Source organism: Pteropus alecto, unplaced genomic scaffold, assembly GCF_000325575.1.
Source record: "Pteropus alecto unplaced genomic scaffold, ASM32557v1 scaffold191, whole genome shotgun sequence".
In the NCBI taxonomy this organism is placed as follows: domain Eukaryota; kingdom Metazoa; phylum Chordata; class Mammalia; order Chiroptera; family Pteropodidae; genus Pteropus; species Pteropus alecto.
Window position 1 is genome coordinate 1,278,529 of NW_006434181.1, and position 13,804 is coordinate 1,292,332.

A 13,804-nucleotide genomic window follows, 5' to 3' on the forward strand; every position below is an offset into this window, starting at 1 on the left:
ACACACACACACACACACACACACACACACACACACACACTCTCTCTCTCTCTCTTCATATCATAACCTGGTAAACACAGAAATGTGCTAAAAAAAACACTTAGTATGTGTTGATGGACTTTAGTATTTTCTATTCTGATCTATTTTGATTTTTAAGAAATTGATGATTGTGACTCAATTGATTTCATGACACACTACTGGGTCTCAGTTTTGAAAAATACTGACCCAGAGCTTTCATCGCTCACTCATTTGTGAAGAGATCTGCCTCAGGTCATTTGAACCAATAGTATCTAATAAGTGAACTGTAATGTGTTATATATATATTATGGTTGTGTTAGACCTTTACAAAAGGTGAGAAAATATATGTATGTTTTCATATATATGCATATATATATGAAATGCATGTAGTTTTTTTACATGATGGTCTTTTCACCTTCGTGAAGGTCTAGCACAACCATAATTCTCACTTTAATACCTGGAATAAAAATGAAGCATTTATTTTTCCCATTACAGAAGGAAAGGCACGCACATTTCTTGAGAACTTGCTCTGTTCTAGGCACTGTACTAGGAACTTTCTCATTCAGCAGTTTTGTGATGGTGATTTTGTTTTCTGTCAAACTGCATTAAAGTAATGCGGAGATTTATTAACCCTCCTAGAAAAGTGACCTCAGAAGCATTACAAAATTAATATGTAAGGTATTCTTAAGTTCCACCACCCAAAGTTAACATTGAGTTTTTTAATGCATAAAATTTTATTTTCTACACCTGAAACTAATGTAATATTGTATGCTAACTATAATTGAAAAATTAAAAAAGTATTTTCAAAAAAGAACAAGAGTATCAAGAAACTTCCTGGTATTAACTCTATAAATTCACCCTATATACCTATAAAGAAGAAATTTATTTTCATTTTATATGTATAAATGTAATACATTTAGAGTTTCAGTTTTATAAGGCAAAGAGTTATGGTGATGGATGATAGTTGTGGATACATGACATTGTGATTGTATTTAAAACCACTTAACTGTGCACATAAAAATGGTTAAGATGGTAAATTTTATGATATGTGAATTTTACCACAATCAAAAAAAGAAAAAGTAATACATTATCAAGTTCAGAAAAGTATAAAGAAGCAGAACAGTCAGTTATAGTCCCATTACCTAGGTGCAACTATTTGAATATTTCCTTTTCTTATTTTTTGTGAATGCTATAATTGATATCATATTCCTATATGTACAGTTTTGGTTCTATAATAATTTTGATTATATGAATGATATATACTTTTATGCAAAAAAGTATAAAAATTATAAAATATAAAAATTTTATATAGTATCCTGTGTGTTATAAAATATATTAAATATTTTCCTACCACCAAGAAATAGCTGCTATTAACATTTCCTAGAATTTTTTCTGTGCATATATATGTTTATTTTTATAGAAGTTGGTTCATATTCTATATGCTTTGTTCACATAACAGTATATAAGGAGCATATTTTCAGGTCAAATAATCATTTATATAATCAGTTTTAAAAGCATCTTTGAGCTTACAGAAAGTTGCAAAAATATACAGAGAACTTAAATCCTTTATAAAGATTTTTCTAGTTTTTAACATTTTGCTGTATTGCTTTATTATTTGTACCTTGAGATTTATTTTTCTGAACCATTTGAAGCTTAAATACATGATGCTCCTTTGCCCCTTAATACTTCTGTGTATAGTTTCTAAGAATAAGAATGTCCTCTTATATGACCATGGTAGAGCTATCAAGTTTAAGACATTTAACTCTGGTACAATAACTTTATGTAACTACTTGGCTGATCTGTTTTCCCTCTAGTATGGGACCTATACACTACATGTAGTTGTTGACATCATTATTTTTAATGGACGGAATTCTGTCTTCTGGATATTTCATTTTCTATTGCTTGTCATGTATGTGGTTTACAATTTTTTTAATAAGCTTTTGTCACTTAACATCGTATCATAAGCATTTCAAAATTAATATAAGAGTTTTATAGGAACCATCATATTTATTGCATCCATAAATATGCTATGATTTACTTAAATCGTCCTCCTACTTTTAGGAATTTAGGTTGATTTTAAGGAATAAAAGAGTACCTAAATATTTTTCTGTGTACATATATATTTTTCATGTTAAGCATTATTATCTTAAAATATATTTGCAAACATGGAAATAGTGGGTTTAAGGATCAGATTTCATTTTCTCTTTTTCCTTCCCAATAAGAAAGTTGGCCCTAAAATGCTAGATCATGAAGGGAAAGAAGTCCCAGGAAATCGAGGTTACAAATACTTTGGAGCAGCAAAAGATTTGCCTGGTGTTAGAGAGCTATTTGAAAAAGAACGTAAGTAATTAATGTTTGGGTGGTTTTAGCCGTGTGTGTGTGTGTGTGTGTGTGTGTGTGTGTGTGTGTTTAAATATCTAATAGGTATTTATTTGTCACCATTAAAGGTCTGAATTTTTAAACAGATTCTTGGACTGAGGGCTCACATCCATCAACTTGTTCAACTTTAGCACCTATCTCATCTCCAGGAACTTTTCCAGAACTACTACCTTCACCTTGAAGCTCCATGAGTTTTTCCCAGTTCAACTTGGGCTTCTTGAGCATTTTTACTTTTCTAACAAAGACATTATGATGTGGGTAGATAGATTGGCAAGCCTTTTTTATGGGTTTTTTTTTTTTTTCCAGTGCTACCTGGAATCAGATTATTGACCACTTCTGTCAAGTCATTTGTCTGCACCTTTTGGGTCATGATTTCCATCATCTTTGAGATTTGGCAGACTTGTTGATGCTGAGCATAAGGGATCTTCTGAGTGTGATTGCTGCATATTTTAGTAAAACCAGCATGGAATAGGTGAAGCAAATAAGCATCAGTAGTCTTGACATCAACATGAACTTCAGTCATAGTCTGACATTTTTTGAACATGGAACACATTTTGTAATGGATTAAGATCAATGCGATGGAATTAGACAGTTTTGCCTTGAACATCTTCACTAATTAGCTTGAATTTTCTAAATGCAACTTCATCATTCTGCAGATAAGCTAGGCTCACTTCAAAAACACAACCCTGGATACCATCAGATGTAATTTGGGTTCCTTGAGTTCTCACAAGAACACTAGTGTTTTTCCAGTATTTCATATATCGAACATAGCTGGTGCTTTCACATCATACCAGTCTTTCTTAGAAAATGGATCAACCACTTTCTTCTTGGCTTCCTTTTTGCTGCCTTTTGTAAGGTGCCTGTTCTTGCCAACTGCCATGCTGCTGCTTAGAGAGCCAAAAAAGCTAGCCTTGAATTTTCGATAATCATAACAGTAGACAACGCTATGTGCTGGGTGCTTTTCCTGTATTATTTCTCAGCTGCACAAAGCCCTATAGTGTCGGAATTATTGTTTCCAAATCTTAAATGAAAAATCTTAGCACTAGGAGTTGAAGTCAGGAGCCCAGGACACACAGTGGGGGCTGGAAAGTACCCAGAATTTACTGGTGCCAAATTCCACACCCTTTGCACATGCCAGTTTCTCATTCTGAATGAGGAGTTCCCCTGTTTGAAGTTTCCCAAAATTGTTTGGGCAGACTCTAAAGTTCATTGAATAGGGTTTATTTCCACTTATTATTTGAAAAAGTACTAACTGAAGGACAAATAAAACCTTGGGCCAAACCACAATAGAAAAAAGAGAAATAAAATAAAAATAGAGAAAAATAAAGCTGTTTTGTGTCAGTCCAGGCATCCTCACCTCTCTTGCCCTTTTCTTCTTTGGCCCTGGAGAACTTCAGCAAAACCTTGGCTTTCCAAAACACAGTTGGAAACCACTGATCTGGAGTTTTTGTGTAAAAGTATACTTTGGAGATATTAAAGCTTTGGTTCCAGATCATTGCAATAAGCGAATTTCTCAATAAAATGGGTCATGAATTTTTTGTTTCCCAGTGCATATAAAAGTTATGCTTACACTATACTGTAGTCTTTTAAGTGCAATAATAGCATTATGTTAAAAAACAATGTACATACCTTAATTAAAAAATACTTTATTGCTAAAAAAATGCTAACCATTATCAGACCCTTTAGTAAGTCATAATATTTTTGCTGGTGGAAAGTCTTACCTCGATGTCGCTGGCCGATGACTGATTAGGGTGGTGGTTGCTGAAGACTGGGGTGGGCTGTGGCAGTTTCTTAAAATAAGACAACGATGAGCATCGATTCACTCTTCCTTACATGAACTATTTCTCTGTAGCATGCTATGCCGTTTGATAACATTTTATCCACAATAGAACTTTTTTCAGAATTGGAGTCAATCTTCTTAAGCCCTTCCACTGCTTTATCAACTAAGTTTATGTAATATTCTAAATCCTTTGTTGTCAGTTCAACAGCCTTCACAGGATCTTCACCAGGAGTAGATTCCATCTTAAGAAACCACTTTTTTCGCTGATCCGTAAGAAGCAACTCCTCATCCATTTAAGTTTTATCATGAAATTGCAGCAATTTAGTCACATCTTCAAGTTACACTTGTAATTTTAGTTCTTTTCCTATTTTTACCACATCTGCAGTTACTTCATCCATTGAAGTCTTAAACCCTTCAAAGTCATCCAAGAATCAACTTCTTCCAAACTCCTGTCAATGTTGCTATTTCTACCTCTTTCCATGAGTTGTGAATGTTCTTAATGGCATCTAGAATGGTGACACCTTTTCAGAAGGCTTTCAATTTACTTTGCCCAGATCCATCAGAGGAATCACTATCTCTGGCAGCCATAGCCTTATGAAATGTGTTTCTTAAATAATAAGACTTCAAAGTTGAAATTACTCCTTGAACCATGGGCTGCAGAATGGATATTTTGTTAGCAGGCATGAAAACAACATTAATCTCGTTGTACATCTCCATCAGAGATCTTGGGTAACCAGGTGCATTGTCAATGAGCAGTAATATTTTGAAAGGAATCCTTTTTTTTCTGCAGTAGGTCTCAACAGTGAGCTTGAAATATTTAGAAAACCATGTTGTAAACAGATGTGATGTCATCCAAGCTTTATTGTTTCATTTATATAGCACAAGCAGAGTAGATTTAGCATTATCTCTAAGGGCCCTAGGATTTTTAGAATGGTAAATGAGCATTGGCTTTAACTTAAAGTCACCAGCTGCATTAGCTTCTAATAAGAGAGTCAGCTTGTCCTTTGAAGCTTTGAAACCAGGTATTGACTTCTCTCTAGCTATGAAAGTTCCAGATGGCATCTTCTCCCAGTATAAGGCTGTTTCACCTATTGAAAATCTGTTTAGTGTAGCCACCTTCATTAATTATCTTAGTTGGATCTTCTGGATAACTCGTTGCAGCTTCTACAGCAGCACTTGCTGCTTCATCTTGTACTTCTATGCTATGGAGATGGCCTCTTTTCTTAAACCTCATCAGCCATCCTCTGGTAACTTCAAACTTTTCTTCTGCTGCTTCATCACCTCTCTCAGTTTTCATAGAATTGAAGAGAGTTAGGTCCTAGCTCTGGATTAGGCTTTGGCTTAAAGGAATGTCGTGGGCTGGCTTGATCTTTTCTGCAGACCACTAAAATTTTCTCTACATCAGCAATAAGTCTTCTGTTTTCTTATAATTCATGTGTTCACTGGAGTAGCAATTTTAATTTCCTTCAAGAACTTTCCTTTGCATTTACAGCTTGACTAACTGCTTGGTTCAAGAGGCCTAACTTTCGACCTATCTCAGCGTTGGACATGCCTTCCTTACTAAACTTAATCATTTCTAGCTTTTGATTTAAGGTTTGAGACATGTGACTCTTCCTTTCACTTGAACACTTACAGACTATTGTAGGGTTATTAATTGGCTTAATTTCAATATTGTTGTGTCTCGGAGTATAGGGAGACCCAAGGAGAGGGAGAGAAATGGGGGAACAAATGGGCAGCACAGCAGTCAGAACACACAGTAATTGATTAAGTTTGCTGTCTTATATGGGTGTGGTTTGTGGTGCCCCAAAACAATTACAGTAATAATATCAAAGACCACTGATCACAGATCACCATAACAAATATAATAATAATGAAAAAGTTTGAAATACTGGGAGAATTACCAAAATGTGACAGACACAAAGTGAACAAGTGCTGTTGTAAAAACGGTGCCAAAGACTTGCTGGAAGCAGTGTTGCCACACAATGTCTAAAGCACAATAAAGCAAATCACAATGAAATGAAGTATGTCTGTATTTTAATTTTGCTTTTTGGAAAAGTAGTCTAAACACTATAGAAAAAGTGTGAAAAGCAGAAAAGAGTGATACCAGTATTCTCACCAATTTAAAAATATAATTCTACCTTTATTAACCCTGCTTATTTTTAAATTCATTATGCTAAAACTGCTTTTGCACGTGTCATTAACATTGCTTTAAAATAATTTAGAGTTTAAATATTATGCTGTTCATTATCAAAGCAATATAATTTTATTGCAGATAAGTTGTAAAATACAGAAATAAGAAAAAAACCACCTGCGTTTTCATAACGTATTGATGATGATTGTTGACATGTCAGGGCATATTTCCTTCCAGTTTTTTAAGGATTGTGATGGTGGTGTTGGGGCTCCTAAATTGATGTTATAGTCTATGTGTTTATTTTTTTCATTTACATTTTTCTTAATTTATTTTTATTTATTCCAGTCATAGATTTTTTTTTTAAACAAGAAAGTGCCTAAGTTAATCGAGTATAATTTGAATAGTATAGTACAGCCCTCTTGACCACCCCCCTTCCTTCCCTAGTCACAGTGCCCCTGCTAGAGTTAACTGGTAACCATTATCATCTGTTTGGCATGTTCCCTTCCAGGCTTTTTTACATGCACTTTTATGGTTAGTCCATCAGCTAACTTTCATTAGTAAAAGTGACAGGTGACCCAACCCCAATTCACTTTAGGCACAAAAGCCTAAATTTATTGGCTCACATAACTGAAAAGCCCACAGGTAATCAGGAGTGACTGATTGTAGTTCATATTTCTCTGTATTGTAGTTTTGACTTCCATTGTGTGAGGTTTTTTTTTCTCTAACTTTTCAAGGCTTGTGTCTGTCATTGACTTAATATTTGCCCTCTCTCAGCAGTTCAAGCAAAATTCTCAGAATTGAATTTGTTTGGTTTTGATTAGATCATAGTTCCACCCTTAAACCAGTCCCTGTGGTTGAGTGCAGTGCTGTGAACCAGCCAGATTTCAGCCTAGCACTCTGTCCTGGTTGCAGCCAACATGGTGACTACCACCCACAACACACTGACTCAGAGTGGTAGCAGCAGCAGATGGAGGCTTGCCAAAACACAGTGGCTCTCCCATACCTGTCATGTTGTGATATCCATTGATATTCTCCCACAGTTCTACTTAGAACTCTATTAATGGGTGAGAAAGATTAGAGAATATCATGGTATGAATGAACCATAACTTTATAAAACCATTCCTTCTTCGGTAGACGTCTAGTTATTTCCAGATTTTCATAATTGTAAATATTTTTGCTGATCTGATGGCTGAAAAATATTTTTTATTTCTCTGATTACTAATGAAATTGATGATTCAATCCAATCACTAATTGAAATTTTCGTGCATGAGTTTTTCCTTAAATTATCAGCTTTTATTCTTTGACTAGTCTGTTGTCATTTCCCTTTTGATTTTCAAGAATTACTTAAATATTCTGAATAGTAATCCTTAGTCTGAAAATATTTTCTTCATAACTTTCTCATTTATCTTTTTTGTTCTTTTATAGCTTCTTTTGTGTTACCTATATACTTATGTTTTCCCATTATGGTTTTCTCAATGAAAAATTATGGCATTTCCAGTGTTATCAAAGTACCTTGTGAAACAGCGTTATCAGGGCTGCAGGCTACCCCATCCCACACATCCTGCAATTAATAATCCTAGCTTATTCCAAGTTTTCACTGTTATATAAATAGTGCTGTGATATACATCTCTGTCCATAAACCTTTGCCAGCTTTTGTTTATTAATTTAGGATAGTTTCCTTTTAAATGGACTAATTGGGTCAAAGATTTCAACACTGATTTTTAAAAGGTTAGTACCACTTATATAATCCTATTAGCAGTGTAGAGAAGTGCCTTTTCATATTTTCATGAACACATGTACTGTATGCCTGTGTAACATTGTGTAGGGGGAAGGCTTGAGTGTGATCGTGATGGGAAATTCAGCTATGTCAATGCTCTTTCTTTCAGCTCTTCCTCCTCCGAGAAAGACACGTGCTGAGCTCATGAAGGCAATTGATTTTGAATACTATGGTTACCTAGATGAAGACGATGGTGTTATTGTGCCTTTGGAGCAGGAATATGAAAAGAGATGTAGGTTTGCAGGCATTTTATTTCATTACTGGTTGGTATCTGGTTTCTGTTCTCTCCTTTGAAAATGGGCTTTTAAATAGTGCTTTATTCCAAAAAGGAGTTTTCTTTGTTGCTAATGGTCTTCAGAAGAAATGGTCTGTCTAATGACCCCCCGCCACACACACACACAGTAACTATGAGGCAGTTAGTGTGGTGTTGGGCCTGAAGGAGCATACTGGGGAAACCAGAGAGTGGCATCTGACCTGGTCCCTGTCCATTAGGAATCATCATCTAGATTCCTTCCTGGACTGGCTTTTCTTGAAATCATGAATTGGTGCCCACTTAAGGAGATTTAAATCTGTTTTAAACACAGCTAATGGGCTATCACTGTAGAGCAAGATGGGTCTCCCTTTCTGAGTGCTTCTTCTATGCCAGACATTATGCTGAACCTTTTATGGATGTTCTTTTGAAGCCTCATGACAACCCTGTGAAGAATAAGTTAGTGCTGCTCCCTACGTGGTTCACTGAGCTAGGGCTTTGGAAGCTTAGGAATTGGAGCTCTTTGCCAGCATGCTGTACAACTGCATCTCCATTTTCATGTGAGCATATCAGGAAGCCAGCAGGTTGGTGAACTGGGGAGGATCTGAGGATGTTTCCTAAAAAGCTGCCTTGTAGAGACTTAAAGCCAGAGCTGTTGTAAGACCAGACTGCTCCTTACATCCAGTTTTCACCCACCAGAGCAGAATGACAGATGTCCCTTTCCTAGGGTAACATCTTGGTCTTCCCTTGCATAGTGTTTAAAGCTTATTTAGAGACCAAAGTAACACCTACTCTCCCTTGTCTTCAGTCAGAGCCGAATTAGTGGAAAAGTGGAAAGCAGAGAAAGAGGCCCGGCTGGCAAGAGGAGAAAAGGAAGAGGAGGAGGAAGAGGAGGAAGAGATCAACATCTATGCTGTCACTGAGGAGGAGGTACTGGGTGGGCAGTTAGGGTCATCTGGCACTCAACTACCTTCTGCTCTGAATTGTGAAGCCTGGGTTCCTGGAGAATCAGATGGTATGGTAAGAAGGAAGCTTTGCCCCTTCCTCCAGCCAAGACCTCAGTCTGCTCACCTGGAAGACAGGTATGAAGATCACCTCCCAGTATCATAGGGAGGGTTCCAGAAAGTAATGGCTTTGAGAGCACTTTATAAACTGCTTTATCAGGGATTGCTTACTTGCGTCTTAGAGATAGGCCCTACTGAATATAGTGGAATTGAATATATAAACATATTTGAAGCCATACAAGTTTTAGCTTAGACCTCATTGTTTCTTTTTAAATGTAGTCTTTACACTCCCATTTTAAAGATGGAAACCAGCCCAGAACAGAGAAGGGACTTATCAGAGGGTCTAGTTAGGGATGGAGCTACAATCCCTGCCTCTGAGGCATAGCCTCCTATCTCCCAGCTCTTCTTCAAGGCCTTGTTTAGGTATGTTTAGGCCTTGATCCCCAGTAGGTCCAGAGTGGAGCTGATTTGCTGGACTGAGAAAGCAGGGGATCACTCATCCATAGTCAGGTCCTATGTGAGGAACTTACTATGATATCACTCGTAAGGAAGCAGGCTCAGAGAGGTTTAGTGACTTGGTCAGTGTCACATAGGATATAGCAGACCAGAGTTTCATACTCAGGTCTGGCTGTTGAGCAGTAGGGATAGTGAAGCATTTGAAGCAGGATGGCAGTGTGTCCTAGGAAGATTTTCTCTAGGTACAAGTATCCACTGGCTCTTTCAGTGAATATTTGTTTAATTAGAGGCTACTGTGAGCAGCCCCATGCCAGGTGGGACAAGCTGGGGCACTGGCTCTAAGGTTAAAAGGTTTTCAATGGACAGCCACCAAAGGAATTTTACTTTTACTTTTTATTTTGAAATAATTATAGATTTATAGGAAGTTACAAAGTTTTGTCCTTCACTGAGTTTCTCCCAATGTTTCATAAATGGAGTTGTATTGTATGACACCTTTAGAGATGGCCTTTATACTCAGCACAAGGCCCTTGAGATCCATCTGAGCTGTTGCATTCAAGAGTTCATTCCTTTTTATTGCTGAGTAATATTTCATAAACAGAAAAGAACACAAGTGGTAAGTGTGCAGGTCATTGAATTTTTACAAGATGAACATAACTAGCACTCAGAATCTTGCTTTTGCCCCTTTGGGTGTCACTCTCTTGGCCTATGAGAGAGTGACACCCAAATAACCTATAAGGTTTACCTGTTTTGAACTTGATATATCATTGGAATCATGCATACTCTTTTCTATCTAGTGGTCATAGGTATTTGTTTAGTGTCCAGTTTGGGGCTATAACAAATCGGACCGCTTTGATCATTCTTGTTCGCATGCAGTTGTTTCTGTTGAGTATATTCAGAGGAGTGCAGTTACCAGATCATAGGGTAGACATGTGTTTAACTTAAGTAGATACAGCTAAATGCTTTCTCAAACTGCTTGGACTAGTTCTTGAACCTACCTACAGCAACTGAGAGGTTCCACCAAAGGATGTCCAGCAAGCTCCACATTGCAGCCAGGTTGAGAGAAGAGGGTGTAGAGCATCTGGCACACAATAACTCTCACCAAGTTGTGGAGTCCCCTCTCCCAATATTTCCAAGGCCATATTATTTCCTTCGGTTATTAGTAATCTCTATTAACTCACATGCAGCCTCTATGGACTTTTTTTCTATATGTGGTACATTTTTTAAATATAATTTTTTCTTATTTTTCAATGATACTTGATATACAATACGTTAGTTTTGGGTGTACAACATAGTGATTAGACATTTATGTAACTTACAAAGTGATCAGCCCAATAAGTCAAGTACCCATCTGACACCATGCATAGTTATTACAGTATCATTGACTATACTCCCTATGCTGTACTTTACATCCCTGTGACTATTTTTATAACTGCCAATACTGTCCCCTTTTTCACCCATCGTCCCAAGCGCCCTCCCATCTGGCAGCCATCAATTTGTTCTTCGTATCTACGAATTTGTTTGTTTTGTTTGTTTGTTTTGTTTTTTAGATTGCACATATAAGTGAAATCATATGGTATTTGTCTTTCTCTGACTTATTTCATTTAGCATAATACCCTCTAGGTCCATCCAAGCTGTAGCAAATGGTAACATTTCATTCTTCTTATGTCCAAGTAATGCCTCTTCTTTATCCATTCGTCTGTCGATGGGCATTTAGGTTTCTTCCATATCTTGGCTATTGTAAATAATGCTGCAGTGAACACAGGGATGCATCTGTCTTTTTGAACTGGTGTTTTGGATTTTTTTGGATAAATACCCAAAAGTGGAATTGCTGGATCATATGGTAGTTCTACTTTTAATTTTTTGAGGTACCTCCATGCCGTTTTCCATAGCGGCTGTACCAATTTACATGAGGGTTCCCTTTCCTCCACATCCTTGCCAATGCTTGTTTGTTGATTTATTGATGATAGCCGGCCTGATGGGTGTGAGGTGATATCTTGTTGTAGTTTCAATTTGCATCTGCCTGATGATTAGCGATGCTGAGTATCTATCTGTTTATCTATCTGTTCATATGTCTGTTGGCCATCTGTATGTCCTCTTTGGAGAGATGTCTGTTCGGGTCCTCTGCCCATTTTTTAATTGGATTGTTTGTTTTTTGGGAGTTAAAGTCTATCAGTTTCTTATATATTTTGGGTATTAGCCCTTATTGGATGTATCATTTGTGAATATCTCCTCCCATTCAGTAGATGTCTTTCTGTTTTGTCGACGGTTTCCATTGCTGTACAGAAACCTTTTAGTTTGATGTGGTCCCATTTGTTTTTCTTTTGTTTCCTTCACCCGAGGGGACATATCCAAAAAGATACTGCTAAGAGTGTTATCACAGAGTTGACTGCCCATGTTTTCTTCTAGGAGTTTTATGGTTTTGGGTCTTATATTTAAGCCTTTAATCCATTTTGAGTTTATTCTTGCATACGGTATAAGAAAGTGGTCTAGTCTCATTTTTCCACGTGTATCTGTCCCGTTTTCCCAACACCTTTTATTGAAGAGACTGTCTTTACCCCATTGTATATTCTTACTGCCTTTGTCATAGATTAATTAATCATAAAGGCTGGATTTATTTCTGAGCTCTCTGTTCTGTTCCATTGATCTTTGTGTCTGTTTTTATGCCAGTTTTGATTACTGTAGCCTCGTGATATAGTTTGATATCAGGTAGCATGATACTTCCAACTTTGTTCTTTTTCCTCAAGATTGTTTTGTCTATTCGGGGTCTTTTGTGGTTCCATACAAATTTTAGGATTATTTGTGCTAGTTCTGTGAAAAAGGCCATTGGTATTTTGATAGGGATTGTATTGAATCTGTAGATTACCTTGGGTAGCATGGACATTTTAACGATGGTAATTCTTCCTATCCATGAGCACGGTATATGCTTCCATTTATTTGTATCTTTTTTAGTTTCTTTCTTCAGTGTCTTATAGTTTTCCGAGTATAGGTCTTTTTATCTCCTTGATTAAATTTATCCCTAGGTATTTTATTCTTTTTGATGCAGCTGTAAATGAGATTGTTTTCTTAATTTTCCTTTCCGATAATTCATTATTAGTGTACAAAAATGCAACCAGTTTCTGAATTTCTGAATACTAATTTTATATCCTGTTACGCTACCAAATTCGTTTATAAGTTCCAATAGTTTTTTGGTGGACTCTTTAGGGTTCTCTCTATATAGTATGTCATCAATAAATAATGACAGTTTTACTTCTTCCTTTCCAATTTGGATGCCTTTCATTTATTTGTTTGTTTGTTTGTTTGTTTGTCCATTTGTTGTGGCTAGGACTTCCAGTACTCTGTTGAATAAAAGTGGTGAAAGTGGACATCGGTGTCTTGTTCCTGATCTTAACAAAAAAGCTTTCAGCTTTTCACTGTTGGGTATGATATTAGCTGTGGGTTTGTCATATACAGCCTTTATTATGTTGAGGTACGCTTCCTCTGTCCTCATGTTGTGAGAGTTTTTATCATAAATGGATGTTGGATTTTGTCTAGTGCTTTTCCGCACCTATTGTTATGATCATATGATTTTTATCCTTCATTTTGTTGATGTGGCGTATCACATTCCCAGGATCCTAGGAATAAATCCCACCTGATTGTAGTTTATGATCTTTTTAATGTACTGCCGAACTTGGTTTGCCAATATTTCGTTGAGGATTTTTGTGTCTATGTTCATCAGGGCTATTGGCCTATAATTTCCTTTTTTTTTTTTTTTTTTTTTTTTTTTTTTTTTTTTTGTTTTTTTTTTTTAAATTCTATGTAAATGAATCATACTGTATGAGTTTTTGCTTTCTGCTCAACCTTAAGTTATTTGATTCATCCATGTTATTGTGTGTACTTAGAGTCTGTTTCTTCCTAGTGCTGTATAGTATTTTATTGTGTGAATATATCACAATCTAATTAACCATCCGATTGCTAATAGGCATTTTGACTTATTTTCAGTTTAAAATATTTAAAATAGATATTTATGTGA

The 13,804-nt window shown here is 36.3% G+C and overlaps 1 protein-coding gene across 1 annotated transcript in view; it reads left to right on the forward strand.

Moving 5' to 3' along the window:
* The window catches only part of ISY1 (ISY1 splicing factor homolog), a 33,052-nt gene that overhangs the window by 14,641 nt on the left and 4,607 nt on the right, over positions 1-13,804 (forward strand). Inside the window, exons 7-9 of the mRNA XM_006909047.3 lie at positions 2,241-2,358; positions 8,195-8,317; positions 9,144-9,265. Coding sequence (XP_006909109.1) covers positions 2,241-2,358; positions 8,195-8,317; positions 9,144-9,265 — 363 coding nt within the window. The remainder of the gene's footprint in view (positions 1-2,240; positions 2,359-8,194; positions 8,318-9,143; positions 9,266-13,804) is intronic.